Source organism: Theropithecus gelada, chromosome 5 (assembly GCF_003255815.1).
Source record: "Theropithecus gelada isolate Dixy chromosome 5, Tgel_1.0, whole genome shotgun sequence".
NCBI lineage: Eukaryota > Metazoa > Chordata > Mammalia > Primates > Cercopithecidae > Theropithecus > Theropithecus gelada.
In genome coordinates this window covers 610,717-635,277 of record NC_037672.1, presented here as the reverse complement: position 1 = coordinate 635,277, position 24,561 = coordinate 610,717, and the positions used below count along the sequence as shown (strand labels likewise).

General features: G+C 59.5%; 3 protein-coding genes across 8 annotated transcripts in view; 1 reads left to right on the top strand and 2 right to left on the bottom strand.

The window, feature by feature from the left end:
* The window catches only part of MYL5 (myosin light chain 5), an 8,562-nt gene extending 699 nt beyond the window's left edge, over positions 1-7,863 (bottom strand). The window contains exons 1-7 of one of the 5 annotated variants that reach the window (XM_025386259.1): positions 7,114-7,265; positions 5,559-5,697; positions 2,986-3,093; positions 2,713-2,788; positions 1,698-1,802; positions 1,126-1,204; positions 520-568 (exon numbers count right to left, since the gene is read on the bottom strand). In XM_025386259.1, coding sequence (XP_025242044.1) covers positions 520-568; positions 1,126-1,204; positions 1,698-1,802; positions 2,713-2,776 — 297 coding nt within the window. In that variant the 5' untranslated portion in view covers positions 2,777-2,788; positions 2,986-3,093; positions 5,559-5,697; positions 7,114-7,265. Of the gene's footprint in view, positions 1-519; positions 569-1,125; positions 1,205-1,697; positions 1,803-2,712; positions 2,789-2,985; positions 3,569-3,719; positions 3,735-3,764; positions 3,858-5,558; positions 5,698-7,008; positions 7,266-7,832 lie in introns of those variants that run through there. The other 4 variants (XM_025386258.1, XM_025386261.1, XM_025386260.1 and 1 more) reach the window with 4 other exon arrangements.
* Positions 7,445-9,408, top strand: ATP5ME (ATP synthase membrane subunit e). 2 transcript variants are annotated; one of them, XM_025386263.1, is made up of 4 exons: positions 7,478-7,598; positions 7,844-7,898; positions 8,413-8,511; positions 9,325-9,408. In XM_025386263.1, the coding sequence occupies exons 1-4, from the start codon at positions 7,563-7,565 to the stop codon at positions 9,342-9,344; spliced, it is 210 nt and encodes a 69-aa protein (XP_025242048.1). In that variant the 5' UTR covers positions 7,478-7,562; the 3' UTR covers positions 9,345-9,408. The 2 variants fall into 2 exon arrangements, with proteins under 2 accessions (XP_025242047.1, XP_025242048.1); XM_025386262.1 differs by lacking the exon at positions 9,325-9,408 and having other exon boundaries at positions 7,445-7,598; positions 8,413-8,505.
* A 1,543-nt stretch (positions 9,409-10,951) lies between these two features.
* PDE6B (phosphodiesterase 6B) overlaps positions 10,952-24,561 on the bottom strand; it is a 43,660-nt gene continuing 30,050 nt past the window's right edge. The window contains exons 7-21 of the mRNA XM_025386397.1: positions 23,966-24,300; positions 23,738-23,887; positions 23,255-23,398; positions 22,528-22,593; positions 21,046-21,192; positions 19,375-19,482; positions 19,002-19,111; positions 18,417-18,504; positions 17,728-17,828; positions 17,379-17,486; positions 16,600-16,663; positions 16,192-16,266; positions 14,904-14,987; positions 13,539-13,692; positions 10,952-11,799 (exon numbers count right to left, since the gene is read on the bottom strand). Coding sequence (XP_025242182.1) covers positions 11,738-11,799; positions 13,539-13,692; positions 14,904-14,987; positions 16,192-16,266; positions 16,600-16,663; positions 17,379-17,486; positions 17,728-17,828; positions 18,417-18,504; positions 19,002-19,111; positions 19,375-19,482; positions 21,046-21,192; positions 22,528-22,593; positions 23,255-23,398; positions 23,738-23,887; positions 23,966-24,300 — 1,796 coding nt within the window. The 3' untranslated portion in view covers positions 10,952-11,737. The remainder of the gene's footprint in view (positions 11,800-13,538; positions 13,693-14,903; positions 14,988-16,191; positions 16,267-16,599; positions 16,664-17,378; positions 17,487-17,727; positions 17,829-18,416; positions 18,505-19,001; positions 19,112-19,374; positions 19,483-21,045; positions 21,193-22,527; positions 22,594-23,254; positions 23,399-23,737; positions 23,888-23,965; positions 24,301-24,561) is intronic.

The window sequence follows — 24,561 nt, the reverse complement described above, 5'->3', positions numbered from 1 at the left end:
GGGGCGGGGGATGGGGGCGGGGGATGGGGGCGGGGGATGGGGGCGGGGCGGCGGCGGCTGCAGCCATAGCCTGGGCGCAGGTGTGGGGCTCGGCCCTTCAGCAGCGTCTGGGAGGACCGTGTGGGGTCTGGGGGAGGTGCGGGGGTCCTGGGGGTGCCCGGGCATTGGTCTCGCCCTCTGGGGCTGGGGCTGGGAGGGGTGCGTCAGGCGTGGGGGGCGGCTGCGGGGCCGCACAGCTGTGAGCCCCGCCCCTCAGGCTGGGACAGACGCTCGGGCGGCGGAGGGGGTCTCCAGCCGCTGAGCTAACGGAGGGGAGGGGTCTCCAGCCGCTGACCTGACCCCTCTGAGCCAGTTCTGTCCCTCGAACGGGCACTTTGGGAGTCCCCCCGGGGGCCTGTTCTGTCCTGGATCCTAACCGCGGCGCTGCAGCCCCTCGGGCTCCGCGTGCGCCTCCACCCAGCTGACCCCGGGAGCCCCGCCCTCCCCTCGTGGGCTTGGCAGGGGAGCCGCGGGCCAGACCTCATCCGCTGTCATCTTGTCAGCCTGGGACATCAGCAGACGCTTGATGCTGAGGACGAGGAAAGGGGTCAGCGCGGGCTGATGCGGGGGCGCAGGAGCCTTCTCGTGGGGCTCAGGTGCTCCAGGGGCCCCAGGCTGCCCCTGCTCACTGCACTCCCGCCCTTCCCGCAGGAGTGTGGCCCTGGGGCAGGCCGCTTCCCAACACACACTCAGGGATCATCACGGTTGGGGGAGCCGCTGATGGGGACAGAGCCTGAGGGACCTTAGAGGACACACTCAGGGGTCATCACTTCTGGGGGGCCCGCCTGGGGGCTGCTGATGGGAACAGAGCCCGAAGGAGGTCACAGGCCAGCCCCTGGCAGGAGCTGAAGATGGAGGAGTGGGCTGAGGGGAAGCCGCCCCCTGGGCACCGGCCGCTGGTCCCTGTGTGGGCAGGGCTGGTGTCCCACTTAGCTGGGATCCTGGGTTCACTCCTCATGGTCCTGAAGCTGGTCAGAGGTAGGGAGGTGGGCGTGGCATCTGGTGGGTGATTGTCCCTTTTGGGACAGGGTGAGATCGCTGGGGACCCCCGGCGGCCCGGCCGCCCTCCCCCAGCCGGGCACTCACTACTCCTTGTTGATTTTCCCTTTCCCGTCTGGGTCCAGCATCTTGAAGGCGTTTAGAATGGTCTCCTCGGCATCGGTACCTGCCACAAAGGCACCTTCAGCCCTGGGCCTTCAGGGTGGCAGTCCTGCTTCGGCTGCCAAGGGCAGGTGGCAGGAGGGGAGACCCCTGCCCCAAGCAAGGGGTGACTCCAAGCCTCTGCCCACAAGGTGGCCACTGCCTGAAGGCCTTCTCCTTTCCTGAGCCCCAAGGAGGCCTTGTCGGGCACTCCTGCCCTGGGATGTAGTGAGTTTTGGAGTGCCCAGGGTCAGCCCAGGCCTGGAGCTGGGGGTGAGTGCCGCATGAGTGAGGGACAGAGGTCCCGACGGCGGGTCACACAGCATGTGGGGCAGGAGGGCGAGCCTGAGCACATGGCTCTGGGATGGCTGATGGGGCCCCACAGTTGTTGGCTCCCAGAGTGCCAGGCCCTAGGGCTTCTCCAGAGATAGGAAAAGAGGGATTTTTACGTGAAATGTCTGGATCTCTAACTGTCAGGAATTAACTAGGAGGGCAAGGACTGTCCCAACAGTGCTCACCACTCAGCTTCTCCCCAAACATGTTCAGAAACATGGTGAAGTTGATGGGCCCCGAGGCCTCTTTGAGCATGGCGTCCAGCTCATCGTCCTTGACATTGGTCTTGCCTGTCACAGATGCGGGGGCGTCACAGGGCAGGGCTTGTTGCTATGTCTGCTGTCCCACCAGCAGGTGACCCCAGCACAGGGCCAGGCCCCACCAGCAGGTGACCCCAGCACAGGGCCAGGCAGGCAGATGGGAGGGGTGGGGAGGGAGCGGGAAGGAGGCACTTGGCCCAGGCATGTGGGGCAGTGGGTGCGTCTGGCTGGATGTGTCCACCTCACCCCAAACCCTGAGCCCCAGGACTAAGGGCTGATGGAGAGGGAGGTGACACAGAGCTTGGGAAGGTGCTGGGATCTGCTCTTCTTACTTGGGCATAAGCAGGGCTGAGAGGAAGATGGGTCACTTGTGACCCTCCCACCCCAAGGAGAAGTCACTCCATAGCTCCCAAGGTGGGACCGAAGCCCCCTGCCCTCCTGCCTCAGGTCAGAGGCAGCTGCTGGGAACAGAATATGCCACAGGGAGAACTGAGGCTGGGGAGGGCAGTGTGCCCCACCACACTTGGGCTGTGCTGCAGAGGCGGGGCAGGGTCTCCAGGCCCTCCCCCAGCTCTGTGTTCCAGCTGGGCAGGGTCTCCATGCCCTCTGTCAGCTCTGTGGTCCGGCTTAGGGCAAGCCGCCTGCCTATCGGAGTGTCCTACTGGAGCGTCAGCCCTGCCCTGGAGCCTGCTGCCCCAAAGCCCACTCTGAGTTTCCAGGCTTGGGCTGTACCACCCACCCTGTCTCACCCTGGGACGCTCTCTGCTAGCTCTGATGGAACCAAGGGAGGCCAGGGCCATCCCCTCGCAGCCTTCAGGGCCGTCGGATGGGTCTTTAAAGCCCAGGCCCTGGAGGAGGAGGGGTCGCAGCGTATGGGACTGGAGGATGCTCTGTATTCGCCTCCTCCAAGGTCTCTGAGGTGTTCTGCCTGGGTACCTACCCAGGGAGGCGTAGGTGTCCTTCAGGTCCTCCTTGTCGATGAAGCCGTCTCGGTTCTGATCCATGAGTGTGAATGCCTGGGAAGCAAGGCCAGGGCTGCCGTGCTGCCGACCCGGCTGGGCTCTGCCCCTGCCCCCTGCTCCCAGCTCCTCAGCACCCCTGACTGAGGATAGGCTCCCACTCCTATCCTCTGGCCCTGGAGCCAGCCCACGTGGGGTCTTCCCAGCACAGGCTTCTGGGGACGGGGGCTCCCAGTGAAGCAGGAAAGTCTTACCTCCTTGAACTCCTGGATCTGAGTCTGCTCAAAGTTGGAGAAGACATTGGATGAGGCTCTCTGGGCCCGGAGGGCACCCCCTTCCTTCTTCTTGGTCTTCCTGCTGGCCTGCAATGGGAGCACCATGGCTGAGGGTCCTGGCCGGCTGACGAAACCCTCCAGAGCACCCAGAGTTTTGAGGGACTTAACTCAGATGAAGGGTGGACCTCAGCCCTTGGGTGGGGCTGGAGGGGGCCAGGCAGCTGAGGAGCATGCCAGCCTCAAGCCTGGGTAGCTGGGGTTGGGGGCAGGGCGGCTGCTGGTGTCTGGCTGCAGCACAGGGAGTGGGGGAGAGACAGTGGCTTCCAGAAGACCCACAGAGCACAGCGGTCAGGGATCGCGGTCCAGCAGGAGCCAGCTTGGCCTCTGACGGGCAAGTGGACTCTGGGTGGGCTTGTTCTGGGTACTGGGATTTCATGAAGGCCAGGAACCCCCTCATCCTGCTCCAGACTCTCACCAGGGTAGCAGCGTGGGGCATGTACCTCCCACCACACAGCACACGCCCACACCTGCATGGTCACACACACGCACATACACATGTTCATGCACACACACATGCACACACAGCACATGCCCACACCTGCACTCACAGGCATGCACAGACATGCCCATGCTCTTTTCTGTGCACATGTACACACGCACGGCACAGCTCATACCCACATGCCTACCCCAGGCATGCACAGTGGCCTGCTCACCATGCCTGCTTCTGCCTGCTTCGATGCGTCTGCCCAGGGTTCTGCCTGCTTTGATGCGTCTACCCAGGGCCCCAGGTCTTGCCCATCTTAAGCTCCCACTTGGTCCCCCAGGACAGCTCAGACTCCGGCTGCCACTCCCTACAAGGACAGGTTTGGGGCTACCCCAGGGAACTGGACAACTGCAGAGTGAGCTTTGGCAGCCCAGCAGTGACTCACACCCTTGCCATGCCCCACCCTGCAAGGCCCCCAGCCTCCCCAGGCACCTCTGGCCAGGACCACCTCCTACCCCCACGTGTCCCCCACCCGCGGGGAAGCTTAGTTCTCCCAAGGATGCTGTGTGTCACCAGGGCCACCTGCACAAGCTCTTGCCTGGGGGCCTGGGCACCCTGGAACTGCAGGAGCCAGAGGAAGGGGCATCTTTTCTGGATTTGCACCAAGCTGCTGTGGGTGACTGCAGATGGTCACCAGGCTTCTGCCAAGCACACTGTGTGTCAGGGGTGTTTATGCCCTTCCCTGCCTCAGTGACGGAAAAGTCAGTCCATAGCCTTGGCCCTGGGACCACCCGGTCTGACCTCATGGCTGGGAGCTCCTTGCCTGGCCCATGGGTGATGACATTTCTGGGATGGAGGAGCCACGGAGGTGGCCAAGCTGCTCAGATGGCCTGGGAGGGGACTCCAGGGCCCTGAGCCTGGTCTTACCCCCTATACCATGGCCTCAAGGGCAGAGTCTGGGGAAGGGACCTGGCCTGGGGTCTGTTGGTGGTGCCAGATATCAGAGGCCACCACAGAGTCAATCCAGATGTCCTGGTTCAAGGGGTGGGAGGAGGGTCTGCAGGCCAAGCAGGATCAAAGAGGAGGCCTGCAGACTGAGTGGAGAACTAGCTCTTGGAGCCCCCCAGGCCTGCGTCTGGGTGGGAGGCAGCTGCCCCTCGGTGCTGCAGGGGCGGGGGTGGGAGTGAGTGTATGCAGCCACAGCAGTCGGGTGGAATCCCCTGGGGGCACCATTGTGTCTGCAAAGCTAAAAAGACAGGTGCCACTTGTGTGTCTCTTGAGCAGAGGTCCTACCCTCTGAGGGACACATGGTTACAGTTGGCATCCCCTGAGATGCTGCCTGGTTCCATCCCCAGGTCCAACGGTCTCTATGCAGCACTGACGCTCGAGCTCGAGGTCCCTGGGAGGCATGACCTGCCCAGGAGGGACCTGGGGCCGACTGCAAGGGGCCAGGTGATCAGATGTGGGAACCTGGGGCTGGGAACAAGGGCCAGGGCATCCCCTGCTGCTAGTCCAGTGGGGTCTGGGTATGACCCTGAAGGGGTATTGCTGGGCTGCAGGAGTGGGAAGAACCACACCGAAAGGGGAAGCATGGTTGGGAGGCCCCCCGAGGCCAACCGGGAATGTGAGAAGGGCTGCAGAGCTCCCTGCAGAGGGTTCCCAGGCCACTGGAGTCTGAGCACAGCACTAAAGATAGCAGCAGAGCCTGAGCTGGGGGACTATCAGCTTCTGCACCCACAGCTGACCCGACAGCTGCAGAGGCCCCGACAGGCCATGTCTTGAGCCAGGTGGGACCCTTCCCACTACTGAGCTCTCAGGAAAGGCCCTGAGCAAAGGCAGGTCTCCACCGGCTTCAGGGGGTCTTCCCTGGGCGGTATGTGTTTGCCCGAGTGTTTTCCCTGCTGGTGCCCTGCCCTGCCCCACCCCACCTCCGGTGGAAGCTGCTGGTATGTCCCCCTCACCCCCCACCTTGGGCCCCAGAGACACTTATTTTTGATTCTGGAAGCAGGAGTTGCTGAGGAGTCTGGTTTATTTTAAAATCCAGTGAAGGGAAACCACCTGTGGTCACCCGAGGCTGTCTGCCCTGGCGGAAGGTGGGGGCTTTGCTGAGGGCCAGAATGCTTCTGTGCTTGGTGGATCCAGTGTGCACCTGCGGCTTCCTCAGCAAGCAATAGGTCTGGGGAGAGCTGGGGCTTGCTTCTGGCCCCCTGAGGACAGGGTTCAGGCAGAGGCCTCAGGCAGGAGTCTTCAGGGCCTGCAGGTCAACCTCACAGAAGCTGGAGAAAAGATCAGGGTGGCCCCACAGCAAGTCCCCAACCTTTTTGGCACTTGGGACAGGTTTCATGGAGGACAATTTTTCCGTGTTGGGGAGGAAGGTTTCGGGATGAAACTGTCCCACCTTAGTTCATCAGGCATTAGATTCTCACAGGGAGAGCGCAATCCAGATCCAAGTGCGCAGCTCACAGTACGGTTCATGCTCCTGTGGGAATCTGATGCCCAGGCTGATCTGGCAGTGGGTGGAGCTCAGGCGGTCATGCTCCCTCAATGCTCCCTCACCTTATCCTGTGCTGCCCGGTTCCTAACAGGCCACCAGCTGGTACTGGTCTGTGGCTGGGGGCTGGGAACCCCTGCCCTATAGGATTGGTCTTGGTATACCCAGCCCAGGAAACAGAGCCCAGTGACTTCCCAGTTTCTCAGCCAGAGAGGCCCAGGCCCTGGACCCCAGAACAAGCCAGGAGAGAAGGTAGAGGTGGCTCAGGCCTGGGCAGGCAGCCCAGGTCGCCAGGATTGTGGTCCTCCCCACGCCCGCTTCAGGAGTCCTGGAGTTTGCGATGCTGCACCTTAGCGAGGCCCGAGCCATAGTTCTCCAGTTGCTTCTGCCCGTAGCAGTGCAGGGCCAGGAGAGGGGACACAGGAGGCCTTGCGTCACTACTGCATGGGGCCAAAGGGGGCCCGCAGATGGCCCAACACGGACAGCATGGCTGCTGCCAGGAAGATCCAGAACGTGGGAGGGGCAAGGCTCCTGCCCAGACTCCAGGCCTGGTGTCCATGGGGCTGCCAGGTCAGCACCCCGGGCACAGCGGAGAGGCTGCATGGGCACCGCAGGCCCTATCTCTGGGCAGCTGTGGGAGACACACAGCTACTGGGAGGTGGACAGAGGCCAGCAAAGACCAGTGAGGGGCTCAGTGGTCCCCAGGCCTGGGCCGGGGCGGGCCCTTGGAGCTGTGGAGTCCTGAAGGCTGGAGTCGGGGGACCCAGGGAGCAGCCTCTGTTGGGGGCTGGTCTTCCCAAGAAGATCCCAGCCCCTCCTCGGGACGGAAGTGATGGAAGATCCTAGGGTGAGGAAGCTCCAGCTCCGGCGGGAAGGGCGTCCGGTGCCCCCAGGCAGAGCAGCCACAGGCAGAGCGGACTGGAGGCCATGCTACCGCGGGCTGCGGAGTCCAGCGCGGCCCGGCCGGCGACAGACACTGGCCAGAGGGTCACTGCCCTGTAGGGGAAGGACCTGCCCGGGGAGCCACCTGCACTTGGCTCACACTCCGCTCCCAGGACCCCCCGGGTCCCTGCCCAGGCCGCCCTCAGGTGGGCACGGACCGCGGGGCTGGACCCGCCCGAGCCGCCCTGACCTCAGGTCCCGGACGCTCCGCGCCGCAAGAAGACCGAGTGCGCCTCAGTCCGCAGTCGGGGGTGTGGACACACGGCCAGGACGCGCACGACAGGACCTCAGCAGCGGCGCGGGGAGACAGCCGGGCCCAAGCCCTGCGGCGAAAAGAAACCCCCGGCCCACTCGGCGCTGACACCACCTCACGCAGCAACCGCGCGGGCGCAGCCGGTGGTCATCCGCGCACGCCCCGGCCCTTGTGCGCGTGCGCATCACGTGACGCCACCACGGCCCGGGAGTGCGCAGTCACCCTCCAGCCACCAGGAGGCGCGCCCCGCCCCCTTGCCCCGCTCTCTCGCTGCTGACAGCGCATGCGTCCGTCCAGCTCCGCCTTTGCCTTCAAAGCTTTGCGGGCTTGTTCGGCGTCCGCCTCCGACTGCGGGTTGTGCTTCCGGTGCGGAGGTCAGGGACAAGATGGTACCGCCGGTGGAGGTCTCTCCGCTCATCAAGGTGATCCAGGCTTTGCAGCCGCCGAGCAGTGCTCTGGGCCCCTCCGTGTCCCGCCCCGCAGCTCCCACCCCGCGGGCTGCGACCCCCACCCCCCGCCCCCATGATCCCCGCCCGGCGACCCTCGCCCGGCGACCCGACCCCCACCCCTCCTGCGACCTCTGCCCGGCGACCCCATCCCCTCTCCTCCCGCGACCCCCATCCCGCGAGTCCGGTTTCCCGCCGCCTCTGATCAACCTCTCTCGCAGCTCGGCCGCTACTCCGCCCTGTTCCTCGGTATGGCCTACGGAGCCACGCGCTACAGTGAGTGACCGCGGGCGGGCCCTGGGCCGGGGCGGGATCTGCTCGGCTTTCCTGTGAAGTTCTTCATCTGCCATTTGGTGAACTCCAGCTCTGGAAGTGGGGCTGGGACTCATGCGAGGCAGACTGTGTCCTCCACCGAGCGGGACCCCTAGAGTGGAAACAGCTCACCCAAAGCTCAGGCCTCTGAGGCTCGGGCGGGGGACTCGAAAACGGCTGCTGCTTGTTGAAAACGGGTGCTGAGTGGGTGTTGGAGTGCTGAGGTCTGACGGGAGGCAGTCCCTGTTCACAGAGGACGAGTGAGCCAGTGCATGAGGGGGTGGGCAGCAGGGACCCTGTAGCCTCTGGATTGGACTCTTTAGGGTGAAGGTCAGGCGTTGACTCTCGTTGACATAAAGAGAGGGGACAGCAGGTGCTTCTGGTTCACAGCGTCGCTGAAGATACCTTGACCTGTGGACTCAGTTCCTTTTATGCAGCATTTCCAGTGAAGTTTATTCCCCTGCATTCCCCCAAACAGATTACCTAAAACCTCGGGCAGAAGAGGAGAGGAGGATAGAAGCAGAGGAGAAGAAGAGGCAGGATGAACTGAAACGGATTGCCAGAGAATTGGCAGAAGGTACGTGTGGCACTAGCTCTTATAGATTGTCCCTCCCAGGTTTGTGCAGGGATAAGGAAAATGGAGAAGGACATTCAAGCAGAGCTAAGTAGATGTGGATTGTTTAAAAACAGGGAAGCTGGCCAGGCATGGTGGCTCATGCCTGTGATCCCAGCATTTTGGGAGGCCGAGGCGGGCAAATCACCTGATATCAGGAGTTCAAGACCAGCCTGACCAACATGGTAAAACCCTGTCTCTACAAAAATTAGCTGGGCATGGCCGGGTGTGGTGGCTCATGCCTGTAATCCTAGCACTTTGGGAGGCCGAGACAGGCAGACTGCCTGAGTTCAGGAGTTCGAGACCAGCCTGGGCAAGATGGTGAAACCCCATTTCTACTAAAATACAAAAAATCAGCTGGGCATGGTGGCAGGCATGTAATCCCAGCTACTCAGCTGAGGCAAGAGAATTGCTTGAACCTGGGAGGTGGTGCTTGAACCCGGGAGGCAGAGGTTGCAGTGAGCTGAGATCACACCACTGCACTCCAGCCTGAGCAGCAAAGCAAAACTCTTTGTCTAAAAAAAAAAAAAATAGCCAGGTATGATGGCAGGTACATGTAATCCCAGCTACTCAGGAGGCTGAGGCGGGAGAATCGCTTTAACCTGGGATGCAGAGGTTGCAGTGAGCTGAGATCACACCATTGCACTTCAGCCTGGGTGACAGAGGGAGACTCCATCTCAAAACAAAAAAACAAACAAAAACAACTGGGAAGCTGACGTCTTTTTAGGTTACCTGCGTGTAGTAACATGTGCTTTTCTTCTAACCTTCCAGCCCAAGAAGACAGCATATTAAAGTGAGTGACCCCGTGACCCTCTCTCTGGAGCAGCAGCGGATGAATAAAGCTTCCTGTGATGTGTGATACTCTGGCTCCTTCTCATTTGCTGTCACTGGTTGTCAGACTCCTAGGTTGAAGTTCTGTCCATCTCCCAGTTCACATGAGGTGGAAGACAGGGAGGGGGTTTCAAAAGTATTAATCCACATGACCATTCACAGACCCAGAATGCATCATACAAACACAGCGAGAAGGACAGACGCGCGCTGCCTGTTCTGTCTGGGGGCATCCAGGTGGGCGCCCCAAAGGTCGTCTGTAATGGTCAGTCAGCTGGAGGCCTCATGAGTACTGGGGTTGTTTTGATTCTGAGTTCTAGGCTGCTGCTGTCAGCAGCCCAGACTCCTGGATGGGGAGAGGTGGGCACTGGCTGCTGCCCTTACAGTTGGAAGCTGGGTCCTCCACGATAACTCCTTGCCCCCACCTGCCACTTCACAAATCCTCCCTTTGATCCCAGGAGGTGGCCAGGTCAGACTTGGGACTAAAAGTCCAGTGATGTGACCTCATGAGGATAGGGCCTGAGTGCTGTTTGAGCTGTGCAGGAAGGTGGTCCTGTGGTGCCTGAGCGACTTCCCTCCTCAACAGGCTTCCTGGGCTTCTCGCCCCTCCTGGCTGTGAGCTTGCCAACAACTCTAACCCTTGGCCTGGTGGTTTGCAATGGATAGATTGAAGTTGCTACTTCCCAATTACATGCCTTGAACAAATCTAGGCTTGGAGCCCCAGTTTGTAAAATGAGTTCATTTGCACATGTGAGGCCAGAGGGAGGAGCAGCCTACAAGCTTTTCAGGACATTTGGTTAAGGTGAGGTTTGAGTGAGCAAGATGCTTTCACATCCTGTCCTGGCGTCCAGAGGGGCTGGTTGCAGGGTCCTTCAGAACCTCTTAGGAGCCCCTCATCCCAGTCCCAGGCTCTGGATACCAGGGGTCTCTGACCAGTGAGATGAAAATGAAGGCTGGGCACGGTGGTTCACGCCTGGAATCCCAGCACTTTGGGAGGCTGAGGTGGGCGGATCACTTGAGGTCAGGAGTTCAAGACCAGTCTGGCCAACATGGCAAAACCCCATCTTTACTAAAAATATAAAAATTAGCTGGTTGTGGTGATGGGTGCCTGTAATCCCAGCTACTCAGGAGGCTGAGGCAGGAGAATTGCTTGAACCCAGAAGGTGGAGGTTGCATTGAGCCAAGACCATGCTGCTACATTCCAGCCTGGGTGACAGAGTGAGACTGTCTCAAAACAAAAAACCCAGCACCCCTTTCCTGCAGGCCTCTGGCTGTGCTGGGCATGTCTGCTGCTCTCCTACACCCACCCCAATGACCCCATCTAGTTAAGTGTCATTGTCGGGAGCAAATGCTTTGGAGCTCCCATCATGAGTTGAACATCCTGAATTTAACATAATTCCCATTTCAACTGGGAAGTCCATTTCTTTGCCTCTGTCCTTTACTCCAGGCTCACCAATATTTAGTCATGGGGGTGCACAGGCATCGGCATCCAGCCCCGCCCTCCCCTCCTGGTGCCATCTGGAGCCATCAGAGCCACTGCGTGGTGTTCATTACAGATCATTTCTGCTCAGACCACTGAAGTTGGATGGCCGCTCTACCTGTGGCCTTGACCTTTCTGGCAGAATTTTTCTGATGGGTCAAATGTAGTGTGGCTTCTGCTATCATTTTACCACAAATAATGGGCAAGTGGTTTTCTGTTTATTTTATTCTGAATTTCTGAGCATGTGTGTTTTTCTAAACCAGATGAGAAACGGCCTGTGTCCATCTGTCTACCTGTATACACATATGTACATGTGTGGCTGCAAATGTTCTCAGTGATTTCAGAGTTCATGCATGGACCCTTTTCAAAGACCTCCCAGTGGTAACTATCCAAAAACGATGAGTAATGTAAGCTACAATTTATTCACAGTTGGCTTCAGTTTATAAAAACACGCATGGTGGCTCATGCCTGTAATCCCAGCACTTCAGGAAGCTGAGGCGGGGTGATCATCTGAGGTCAGGAGTTTGAGACCAGCCTGCCCAATATGGTGAAACCCCATCTGTACTGAAAATACAAAAATTAGCTGCGTGTGGTGGCGGCGCCTGTAGTCCCAACTACTCAGGAGGCTGAGGCACGAGAATCGCTTGAACCTGGGAGTTGGAGGTTGCAGTGAGCTGAGATTGTGCCAGGGCACTCCATCCAGCCTGGGTGACAGAGCAAGACTCCATCTCAAAAAAAAAAAAAAAAAAATTTAAAATATCCAAAATGATCTTCAGTCATTTTCTTGGACTTCCTAACCTCTGGTAGCAAATGGCCACAGGCAGAACCCACATCCTAGTGGGTGAAGACTGAGGGAGCCATCGGGTCCCCACAGGCTGGTGCTCACAGGATACAGCAGGTTGAAGACTTGGGTGCTGGGCCGCCATTGCAGATTTCTGTGCCTACTGCAAGGGAAGATGGAAGATGGTGAGTGGGACCACCTGTGCACACCAGCCCTGTTCGTTCCCTCCTGCTTGGTGTGACCTCTACCAACCCCTGCAGGAGGAACGACAGTGCCTGGGCCTGTGACCAGTTCAAGCTGATTAGCCAGGCTGAGCCTTTCTTAGTGCTTTAGCCCCTGTTGACACTGTGCCCTGATTATGCTCGTCATGGCCTTCCACAGCCCTGAAGTCTCCTTGTTTATGTAGCATGCGATAGCGGAAATAGCATGGGGTAGGGGAATAGCATGGGATAATGGGAATAGCGTGGGGTAGTGAAATGGCATGGAATAGGGGAATAGCATGGGATAGTGGGAATAGCATGGGATAGTGGGAATAGCATGGGGTAGGGGAATAGCATGGGGCAGTGAGAATAAATAGCGTGGCACAGTGGGAATAGCATGGGGTAGTGGGAATAGCATGGCATAATGGGGATAGGGGAATAAATAGCATGGCATAGGGGAATAGCATGGTATAGTGGGAATAGCATGGGGTAAGGAAATAGTATGGCATAGGGGACTAGCACGGAGTAGTGGGAATAGCATGGCATAGGGGAATAGCATGGGGTAGTGGGAATAGCATGGCATAGTGGGAATAGCATGGGGTAGGGGAATAAATAGTGCAGCATAGTGGGAATAGCATGGGGTGGGGAATAGCATGGGGTAGTGGGAATAGCATGGTGTGGTGAAGAATAGCATGGGACAGTGAGAATAGCATGGGGTAGGGAAACAGCATGGCATAGGGGAATAGCATGGGGTAGTGGGAATAGCATGAGACAGTGAGAATAGCATGGGGTAGTGAGAATAGCATGGGATAGGGGAATAGCATGGGGTAGTGGGAATAGCATGAGATAATGGGAATAGCATGGTGTGAAGAATAGCATGGGACAGTGAGAATAGCATGGAGTAGGGAAATAGCATGGCATAGGGGAATAGCATGGGATAGTGGGAATAGCATGAGATAATGGGAATAGCATGGTGTAGTGAAGAATAGCATGGGATACTGGGAATAACATGGGGTAGGGAACTGGCATGGCATAGGGGAATAGCATGGGACATCGGGAATAGCATGGGTAGGGAAATAGCATGGGGTAGTGGGATAAATAGCATGGCATAGTGGGAATACCATAGGGTAGCTGGAATAGCATGGGGTAGTGGGAGCAGCATGGGGTAGTGGGAATAGCATGGGGTAGCTGGAGTATCTTTGGGTAGTGGGAGCAGCATGGAATAGTGGGACTAGCATGGGGTAGCGGGAATAGCGCGGGATAGTGGGAGCAGCACGGGGTAGTGGGAGCAGCATGGGGTAGTGGGAATAGCATGCCAAACCTCAGAGCTAAGGTAGCCAATTGCGGGCAAATGGCAAGACCACGATGCCTTTGGGATTTGAACTTGGGGGTGTGCTGACTTGTTACAACTTGTTATATGTGTTTTATAAAGAATGTAACATGTAGTTACTTCTTTAGTGAAAAATGGGGTTCATCGGCTAGGAACAGGAAACTTTTCAGTTCGGGTTTGCTACCAAGATGGAGTCAGCTGCTCCTCTCCCCTGCCGTAGCCCCGCTCCCTGCACCATGGCCCTGTCCACCTCGGGGCTGCTTGAAAGTGGCTCTGCTTTTCTCCATTTTAACTCTGCTCTGCGCCCTGTCTTTTCACTTCGTCCTGGGAGAGTCACCGAGTCCCTGCCCCGCAGGCCACACAGAGCCAGACCTTTCTTGAGCGCCACCCTCTCCTCCTCCTTCTTCTCCTCCTCCAGAGCCTTCACTTTGGCCTCGTACTCATCAGCCAGCGCCTTCCACTCCTTCCTGTTGTTCTGCAGTCGGTCGAACATGGGCAGGATCTCTTCGTGGAAACGGGAGAACTCCTGAGGGGGGTCGAGAAGTCACCGCGAGTCCTGTCCTGCCTGCTCTCCGAAAGTAAGCTAGCCCTTCCCCAGCCCCTCCCCCTCGTAGGGGAACTGCCTGGCAGGAGGAGGGAGCGCCACGGAGGGGTCACCTTCCCAGCAGAGCCCTACGAAGGGAGAAACCTTGGGGCTGGTGTTGGTGACATGAAAGCCGGGAGCTTTAGGGTGTGAATGCTTAAGATGCAGTGTTGCAGGGAGAGGAACCCAAGAATGAGCAGAACAGCTCAGAGGGTGGGGGCAGGGTGCTGGCCAGAGGAGTGGTGGGCGCAGGTGGACAGCAGGACCTGCAGTGCCTTCTCCCGTCCCTCCCCCAGACATACGGCACACATCATGCAACACACCACACGTGTGTACTCGCGCACATCACACATGGAGTGTGGCGGGGTGGGGAAAGCAGTGGGGGGCACCTGCAGTGGGGTCGTGACCTGCGGCCACTTCAGGCCCAAATATCCTCCCTTGTCCCACCTTCTCCCTAGCACTGATGACCCAGGGCGGGGAGTGGGCACGTCCCACTCCAGAACAACTTCATGTGGAACCCATGGCGTCCTCCTTGGGGCGTGGATTCCATCATCAGGGAGAGCAGCCGGAGGCAGGTGGCTCTTGTGGGCATCACACCGGGGCCCCACGGTCAGACCCCTGCCCCAGCGAGTCTCCCCCTCAGTGCCCGCCTTGCATCTTTGGAGACTCAGCTGGCATTGGACTGTGGCAGATTAGCAGGGATGTGGCTCCTCCTGCTTTTCCAAACGCCACTGCGGGCAGGCACACCAGCAGACAGGCCGACCCAGCCCCACCTCGAGGGTTCACAGACATGGGACGAATGAACCCACAGGGCTGCAGCCAGGGCCCCCAAAACAGAGTGTGCTGGCTGCGGCGGGGGCCACTGAGGAGGGACTTCTGGGGTGGGCCTGGAGGCCATCGGAGGACATTCTGGGCTGGGAAAGGGCTCAGAGCTTCCAGGGGCGCAGCAGGGTGAGGACGGGCTGGGGCACCTGTGGGGGTACGGACACTGATGTTCCTCCTCCAGAGCGGCATGAAGCCAGCACCGGCATCCCTGCTCCAGTGAGGACGCCCGCCGGGCCCCTGTGTGAGTCCACGCGACTCCAGCCCACGCCCCCTTGCCTGCTCCCAGCCACACTGCCCCAGTCACCTCGGAACACCCGTGAACCACGAACCTTGTACACGAATGTGCACACGAAGTCGATGAAGCCCACTTGGAGCTTGGGGAGCTCGGCCGCCTTGTTTCGGTCCATCATAGGCTGGTGGGAGGAGCAGAGGGCGGGAGAACAGTGACAGGGAGGTAGCTCCTCGGACCCCGCCCAGCCCCCTGACCCTGCGACACAGATGTGCTTATGGAGACACAGCCTGGGACGGAGCCTGCCCGACAGAAACTCGCTCTCGGGAAGGGAAGCTGACACCCTCCCCCTTGGCCAGCTGCTCCACAGCTCCTAGGAACTGTGGGCAGCTCCTTCCCACAGCTGCTGTTGGCTCCAGCCCATGGTCCCCTGAGGGCCGCTCCCTCTTGGCTCTGGGAACCCTTCTTGCAAATGGGGAGAGGCAGGGAGGGGGATGGCACTGTACACAGTGCCGAGCCTGGACAAGCTGCACTGCCCAAACACTTGGCTGACCAGGACCTTGCCATGCACTCGCCTGGGGCAGACAGACGTGCTCTGGAGCTGTTTCTAGTGTCAGACCCTGAGTGCCCTGGGCTATCTGTCAGTCCCCTCACAGCCTCCCCATGGAGGGTGAACCACACAGGACTCTAGAGGCCGGGTCCAGGGGATGAACCTGCTGCCTGTCCTTCCCCTGTGGGGCTTTGCTGACCAACCAAGGCCCCCTTTCCTGCCGAGGCTGCATCTGGCCTAAGCCCTCTCCACTGCAGGCTCCAGACAGCCCGTCACCACCCACTGGAGCAGGTGTGTGAGAAAGCACAGCTCCCACCTGGTCCACGTGGGGCTGGGGCAGCCCTGCCTCTCCTGTTCCCCGGCGCCTATCCTACCTCTCCCATTTGCTGGCGCCTCTCCTGCTGCCAGCAGGTATCCAGACCCTGCTGCTAACCTGAGGACCCTGGCATTGTCCATCATACCACGGCGTGGGCCCGGGACACTCCCCATGCGTTCTCTGCCCCAGCACCCTCCCCAGGGCTTTCCTGGGGCATGGCTCGCGGCCCCGCTGGGGTTCACCTGCAGAGCTGTCTGGACCCAGAGGCTCTTGGTGATGAGCCAGTGGCCCTCGTTCCTTCAGTGCCAACGATGTCACCTCTGCATAAGCATCGCTCAAGCCACAGCTGCACCCAGATCCGAGCCACCCATACGCATGTCACGTGACCCCACAAACTGAGATAAAGCCCCAGGACCTCAGAACCCCCTGCCTGACCCCTAGCCAGGACCTGAGGCTCCTGAGGACCAAGAGGGGTCTCTAACACTCATTTCAGGAGTGGAAGGTTCCAGAAGCAGCACTCACAATGGGCTGCTGATCCAAGACTGTCCTTTCCAAGTCACCTTGCTCCCAGAACTCAGCAGCCACAAGGAGTGCGACCTGGAGGCACAGGAAAGCAGCTGTCTGTGGAGCTCTGAGCCCATGCGGAGGGGCCTGGTTCCGCCCCGTGAGGCTCTGAGCCTCGAGCCTCGATCTTCTCCTCCCCAGACCCCCAGGGTCCTCACCAAACAGGGCTCTGGTTGGGCACACTGCAGCACCCCCACCCTTGCCACCCTGGCCTGGCCCAGAGGCGGAGGAGGAGGCAGCCCTCAGCGCTCCTTGCAAACAATGGTCTTTCGTCTGCGAGGCTCCCATTGCCCCCCACCTTCCCCACCAGCAGTCCCCTGTGCTGAGAGGTGCGGACTCTGGGTCTGGAGGGCCCTGTGTCCTAACCTTGCTCTGGACTTCCCAGGGCTTGGTGATGGCAGAGAGATCACAGGCTGTCATCATCATGGCCCTACAGACACACAAGCCAGCATGAGTGCTGATGGGCATGCATGCTGATGGGCATGAGTGCTGATGGGCATGAGTGCCGATGGGCATGTGTGCTGATGGGCATGAGTGCTGATGGGCATCTGCTCAGGGCAGGTGGTCTATATGTGTTTTCTTTTTTGAGATGGAGTCTTGCTCTGTCACTTAGGCTGGAGTGCAATGGCGCGATCTCAGCTCACTGCAACCTCCACCTCCCGATTCTCGTGCCTCAGCCTCCCGAGTAGCTGGGATTACAGGCGCCCGCCTCCAAGCCCGACTAATTTTTTTATTTTTAGTAGAGACGGGATTTCACCATGTTGGCCAGGCTGGTCTCGAACTCCTGACCTCAGGTGATCCACTCACCTTGGCCTCCCAAAGTGCTGGGATGACCAGCCTGGGGAGGCGCTGGCTGTGAATCACCATTTTACAGGTGAAAAAGTGGAAAGTCAAAATGAAGTAAGTTATTGCCAAGGGCTACAGACCAAGGCAGTGCCTGTGCGCTCCCCACCTCTGCGCCCTCTCCCTGAGCGCTGGGGGGAAATAAGGACGGTGCATTTGTTTCACAGGCCTCTAGGAGCTGCCCCAACCGGCTCTTCCTGCTCCAGAGCGTCTGGGGAGGGCTGCAGGGTTAACCAGCTGATGAGTGGGTCCGGTCCCTGCGGGGGAAGGACAGCCCTCGTGCCCCCTCCGCCCGCGCTCACATGACGATCTCCTTCCGGGTGGTCTCCAGGGACAGGTACTCCACCCAGCTCTTCTTGTCCTCGTAGTTCTTGGACTCATCCACGATCTTCTGAAACATCGCTCTCTTCCTGAACCCAGAAACAAGGGAGGTGCAGGTGGGAGCAAGTGTGGAGACCCCGCCCCAAGCGCCCGTCTGCAGGGAGGAGCGCAGCCGGAGCGAGGCCCCATCGGGGTGTGCGGGGCCAGCGGGCAGGGACAGAATCCGGGGCTGCGTCCCCCGGGCTAAACGGCCGCTGCGCCCCCGTGTCTGCTGGGGGTCCCAGGCTTCCCGCCCGCCCCGCGAGGCGCCCCTCCCGGGCAGGCGCGCACTTGAAGTACAGGGCCAGGTCCGTGGCGATGATGGCGATGTCCATCAGGTGGATCACGTGCTCGTGCTGCCGCCGGTTCAGGTTCTGGTAGATGTTCAGGGTCTGCAGAGGTCGTGTCCAGCGCGTCAGGCGCCCTGCGGTCACCTCTTGGGGTGCCCGGGGACCCCGCCCCCTCCGCCCCAACTGCCTGTGCCTCTCACGCCCTCCGGCCCTCGGTGGGCGGGACCCCTAAATCCTCCTGCTGCTCAGGGCCCTCCTCAGGGTGCCCAGACCTCCGCCAGCGGCTCCCGCCCGGGGTCGTCGGCTTGGGACGCAGATGGCCTCAGAGGTCACCACCGGGGAGGGCAGGGAGGGGGCCGCTGAGGGTCCAGGTCCTTGGGGGTCACTCAGGGCTTGGCTGCCCCTCATTCCCCCGCTGGTGGGTCCCAGGCCGCTTCCCCCTCGGCTTCCACCCCACCCCACGAGGGGTCCTTTCCAGATGTGGCTCGAGCCCCACAAGCTCTTCCCAGAGCCTCCGATGACCTGCCCCCAGCCTCGGCCCTGGGCCTTCTCTGCCGCCCTCACCCAGTGCTCACCCACCCAGTGCTCACCCTCCGCATCAGAACCCTGCTCCGCAGGATAGGGCCCTGGGGTCCTGCGGACGCTGCATCCCCAGCGCCCACAGCAGAAACCGAAAATGAGGATACCAACCTCCTCGGAGAGCAGGAACTTCCCAAACTCCAGATGGTGCCGCTCCAAAATCGAGGAGCCGTGGAGTTTAGCCAAGGGATTCTGGGACCTGTCACACAGGTGGTGGGGGTGAGGCTGATGGGACCTGCCCTCAGCCCACCCTCTGCTCTGCAGCCCCTCCAGATGAGCCCCACTTTCTTTCTTTCTTTTTTTTGAGACAGGGTCTGGCTCTGTCACCCAGGCTGGAGTGCAGTGGTGCAGTCATGGCTCAACACAGCCTTGACCTCCTGGGCTCAAGTGATCCTCCCACCTCAGCCTCCTAAGTAGCTGGGACCACAGGCGTGCGCCACCACACACAGCTATTTTTTTTTTTTTTTTTAAGTTTTTGTAGAGGAGAGATCTTGCCATATTGCCCAGGCTGGTCTCGAACTCCTGGGCTCAAGCAGTCTGCTCGCCTTGGCCTCCCACAGTGCTGGAGTACAGGTGTGGACCACTGCCCCGGCCGTGGACTCCACTTTCTACATAGTCTGCTATGCGGAGCCCGATTCATGCCAAGGGCGTGGAGTTGATGTAGGGCTAGTTCACACGCCTGCCTGCGGTGCCTACTTCATCTGGTACAGGTTGTTGGTGCCACGGTGGTCGATGTCGTGGCACAGGCCGGCTGTCACCATGGCGAAGGCCTCCAGGTCTGTGTAGTAGCTCTTCAGTTTGCCAGTCTGTAGAGACAGGGCCGCCTTGCTCACCGGTCCTGGCTCCAGCAGGGTGGGGAGTGGTGAGGGGCTGGGATGGCAGAGGAGTCGGCCCAGGTGCCCTCCAACCACTGCAGGACTTGGGGGCGGGGTGTGCGGTGTCAGAGGGCATTGCCCTCCTCCATCCCTCTGCCCTGGGAGGACCCCCATCTCATCCCTCCGGCTGCATGAGCGCTGCCCTTGGTACCAGGAGGGCCTGCACAACCCTGGTCATTCTGGCAGCCACTCACCATAAGCAGCGTGAACATCGTCTGGGCCACGTTGAAGCCGTGACGCCAGTTGTGGTAGGTGATTCTCCGGTACCCTTTGCTGATGGAGAACAGGAACCGCACCAGGACCTAGGGGAGCCAAGAGGACACAGGGCTCCGGCGGCCAGTGTGTAAGTCGCCAGAGTGGCACATGTGGTTGACTTCATAGTGGAAGCTCTGCTCCGTGCCGTCAACCCCACACTCTGTCTCCTGGACTCCCCGACCTTCCCCAACCCTGCATTTCCCCCTGGCCTCCGCTGGCCTTCCTGGGTAGGGGCTGCCACATTGGCACCTATGGGGTGGAGCCAGGCAGGGCAGGAGCTGAGAACAGCCCCAGCCTTCAGGGGCTGCCCGGCCTCCATCCGACTGCCTGGCCTCAAGCTGGGAGGAGGACCCCTGGGGACACAGCATATTTTAAGATGTCAGTTTTAGGCATGGACATTTGAATGAGCAGAATGTGTGGGCTGCAGGCTGGGTTGGTAGAGCCGACGTCTGCAGGGCAAGAGAATGCTGGTCACTGGGAGCTCTTCCTGCAGCCATTGTGATTTTTAGGGTCAGAAAATTATTTGGAAATATTTTTCATTCTGCAAATATTTCTATACATCTTTTCTTGAGTGTTTTCCCTTAGTATTTAGTAAAATTTATTTTGAAAATGCCGGCCTGCTGCACCTGTTCTCAGAGGGGCATGAGAAAAGAGGATTATCTTCCCTGGGCTGTGGGAAGCCCCCTGAGATGCAACGTTGGAAGCAGGGCAGAGCAGGAGAACCCAGGGAGGGCACAGAGCTGTGGACGAGGGCTGGGAAAGCCATGGGGTCTCCGAGGAGCGCCGCTGCGGCCAAACCTGGATGGCCGCTTTGTGCTCTCTGTTTAGGTGACGGGATGCCTCCATTTCCTCAGCACCCCACACCAGATCCCCTGTGATTGCCGGATGATGTGCCTAATGATCAAATCCCTTGGAACTCCTAATAATAAAACTTTAAATCTATCCATTCACCATCCATCTGCTGTCCACCCATCCATTCACCCATTCATCGACCCATCTATTAATTCATGAATTGACCCACCTACTCATCTATCACTCATCCACCCACTTCTCCTTCCATCCATCCATCCATCCATTCACTTATCCAACCATCCAACTACCACTGGCCCACCCACCCATCCACCCATTTATCCAGCCATCCAACCGCCACTGGCCCACCCGCCCATCCACCCATTTATCCGACCATCCAACCGCCACTGGCCCACCCGCCCATCCACCCATTTATCCGACCATCCAACCGCCACTGGCCCATCCGCCCATCCATCCATTTATTCTTTGTTCCTTTCTGCTTACCTGTTTGCCTGCCTTCTTTCCTTCCTTCCTTCCTTCCTTCCTTCCTTCCTTCCTAACCTCCCTCCTTCCTTCCTGCTTTCCACCCACCCAGCCACCCATCAATCCAGCCATCCAATTATTTGTTTTATGCTTACTTCCCGTATGCATTTTACCTGTTCTGTGATGAACATGTCTGCCTTCTAAACTTCCTGTGGGATCTGGAACCCCCCATTCCGTCCCCATTACCTCCTGGGGAAACTGAGGCCGTGACCACATCCCCATCCCCACATCCTGGGCGCCCTCAGGGACCTGACTATGCGCCCTGCGGTGTCTCCCACCTCCTGGGGGATCTGGAACTTTCGGACCACGCCCAGCTCGTAGTACATCTGGATGCCACATTTGACCAGGTCCAGTTCAGTGCACTCCAGGTCAGAGAAGTGGAATTCGTAGATGTCAGACGTAGCGGGCCCTGGCAGCTCCTCCTTCTGTGGGAGGGATTGTGGGCTGAGGGAAGGTGGCTTGCCACAGCCCCCACTTCCTTCTCATCCTTTCTTCTCTCGGGATACCCTGTGAAGCCTCAGACACCCCAGGCATCTATGAGGAGACGTGTCATTCCGGCGCTCCAGCCTGTATCCCAGGCTGCTCACACGCCCCCGTGACTCAGCCTCACTCTCCCCTCTTCTACCCTGTGGCCCAACAGTGAAGAACTTGCCCAGTTGGGTGGACAGGGGGATGTTGTTGAAATAAGAAAACACAAAGGCGTGCACATGAAAAGAAACACACACACACACGGATACAGACACACACGTGACACAGGCACACCTGGACACACGGCCACTCCCGTGAATACAAAGGCACCAGTGTGGACACACAGGCGCACACATGAGCACCCAGGCACACCCACAGACACGCAGGCACACACGTGCAGACTCACACATGTAGGCTCACACACAGCCATGAGGTAACACACACAACAGTGGACTCACTAGCACATTCCCATGCTCGGCCCAAGGCCTCCTCACAAGGCACACGGCCCCGGGAGATTCTGGGTGAATTGCACAGGCAGACACAGGATGATGGGGACACCATGTAATCCCCACACTGATCCAGCAATGGTCTCTGGGAGACACACACAAGCATGTGTCTCTATATACCCATATGCACACACATGCGCACACAATACACACCCACCTGTGCACACATGAGCACACACACATAAACACCCATGTGCACGCACACACACGTGCACACATCCCCACATAGGTACACGTGCATACTCATATGCATGCACACACATGCACACCCACATGTGCACACACATGCACACAGACATTCACATGTGCACACACACATGTGCACATGTGTACACATCTGTGCACACACACAGACACCCCCGTGTGTGCACACATGCAGATGCACACACACTGGGTGTTGCAGGCACCTAGGCACTCGACAGCAGAAATGACGTAGACGGACACTTAGTCCAAGTCAGGCCCACTAAACATCTGGTGAAGACTAAACATCTGGCAAAGCACAGAGGAGACAGGAAGACACGAAGATACACTCAGGAGTGCAGACATCAAACCCACATTCTGGTCATGCAAACACACTCAGAGACACACTGGCTGAGACTGAAAGCTTAGGTAGACACACGTACACTGAGGTGCTTAGATACACAAGTACACACACACACAGAGCACCAACATCCCTGATGTCACTGTGTGTGCAAAGCACCCTCGGGTCCCGGAGAATGGAGAATGCTTCCTCCCAGCCTCACACGTGGCCGGCCTCCACGGGAGGGACGGGAGTGAGGTTCTTACCAGGATTTCGCCCAGCTCGTCCTCATCGCAGTCAGCAGGCTCCTTCCCCAGGCGGGCTCTGGTTGGCTAGCACAGAGACACAGATGTGTCACAAGAAGGAGCCTCGCGTGTGGGACAAGGTGACAGCAGTGTATCCACCCCGTGTGAGCTGGAGGAAGGTGCTGCCAAGAGCTCATGCTTTCTCCTTGGGAAGGCCGTGGCAGCCTCTGATCTGGAGACAAACGACCGTGTGCACGGCCTGCTCACTTTCCCACCTGTCCTGTCTCTTGGGCACTGCTTTACAGTCCTCAGGTATAATGACGGGACTCTCTCATGATGACCAGGAGGGCTCTGGCCACACAAGGCCACACTGGCTGGGGAGATTGAGCACAGGGAAGGGGTACCGGAGCTATGCAGACAGAGAGATCTCAGGGGGCATGCCAGGGCTGTACTCGGCTCTGGCCCCAGGGCCATGCCCCCGCCACACAGAGAGAGCTGTGACCCCTGGGTAGCCTGGCCCCACTGCACACCTGTGACCCCTGGGCGACCTGCCCCCACTGTGACCCCTGAGTGACCTGGCCCCCCACTGCACAGAGGGAGCCATGACCCCTGGGCGACCTGCCTCTGCCGCACATCTGTGACCCCTGGCGATCTGTTCCCACCGCACAGCTATGACCCCTGGGTGACGTGCCCCTGCCGCACAGCCATGACCCCTGGGTGACCCCTGGACGACCTGCCCCCGCCGCACCAGGATGAGCTGGATCTCGTCCCTGTCACACTTCACGTGGTAAAGGACCATGTCCTGTGCGATGTCCTTGCGGTTCTCCAGCTTGTTCATCTTGTCGTGGGTGTCAGTGTTCATCACTGACCAGCCCAGGAACTGTGTCAGGGACTGGAGGGGGTGGCAGTGTCACCGGCGCTCAGTGCTCCTGGCGCGCCCCCTCCCGTGTGCCCGTGTGCCCGGGCCCGTGGCTTGGCAGGCAGGTCCTGGGGCTGCCACCGTGGTGTTGCAGTGCTTCCGTGCGGGGTCTCCCGGGTGCTCTACAGAGTCCCCTGCCCCGGGGGGGGCCCTTTGTCATCCTCTCCCTGGCCGCACGCTGCACCACACGTACATAACACGCACATGAGCACGCACGCACGGCTGAATGCGTGGCAGGGAGGCCCCCACACTGCACAGGCCCCACCCCTCGCGGGGCATCCCCGGCGGAACCACGTCTGCCCAGGTGCTTACCTCCATGAGAACCTCGTCCTGTTCATCAAAGGGCTTCCCGTCTTTCCTGTTGTAAAACGTGGCGACCCCCACGATCTCCTCCTTCTTGTTGACAATGGGCATAGACAGCACATTCTTGATGAGCCACCCGGAGTCATCCAGGGCCCCTTCCTGCGGGAGCGGTGTCCAGAGCTGAGCTCTGCCCTGAGGCTGGCCCTGACCCAGTGTGGCCGGGGAGAGTGACCTCACGTCTTCTCCCCTAGAGCCGTGACAACTGGACTCATTCCTGTCTCTGCTCTCTGCATTCCCTCTCTCCCGCTCTCCCTCTTTGCATTTGGAGTTTATGTCCATGGTTTTTGTGTCATGATATTTTCCCACTGGAGGAGGTGGAGGCCGTTTTCCCACCAGGGGTGGTTTCACAGATGTGTGCGTGGGGGCTGCGGTCACAGCCTCACGGGCGCGCGTGGGGGCTGCGGTCACGGCCTCACGGGCGCGCGTGGGGGCTGCGGTCACGGCCTCACGGGCGTGTGTGGGGGCTGCGGTCACGGCCTCACAGGTGCGTGTGTGGGGGCTGCGGTCACGGCCTCACGGGCGTGCGTGTGGGGCTGGGGTCCCGAGGAGCCGCTCTCCGTCCCGTGTGTGGCTGAGTGCTCTGCTGTCACCCTCTTAAAGTTTTTCATAATTAATTGCTAATCAAGGGGCCCCATGTTTTTATTTGCCCTGGACCCTGGGAATGATATGGTTGCTCCTGTCTCCCATCCCACGGGTCCTGGGCCAGGCCAGTGAACTATGGACGGTGGGCTGGTTCCCAGAGGAGGCCCCCAGGGACAAAGTGTGTTTGGACC

Bases quoted from the DNA above. Each gene is read 5' to 3' on its own strand.
- ATP5ME (XM_025386262.1), top strand. From the start codon at position 7,460: ATGCGTCCGTCCAGCTCCGCCTTTGCCTTCAAAGCTTTGCGGGCTTGT. The intron at 7,599-7,843 runs GTGATCCAGGCT...CCTCTCTCGCAG, and splicing joins AGGTCTCTCCGCTCATCAAG to CTCGGCCGCTACTCCGCCCT. The intron at 7,899-8,412 runs GTGAGTGACCGC...TCCCCCAAACAG, and splicing joins CTACGGAGCCACGCGCTACA to ATTACCTAAAACCTCGGGCA.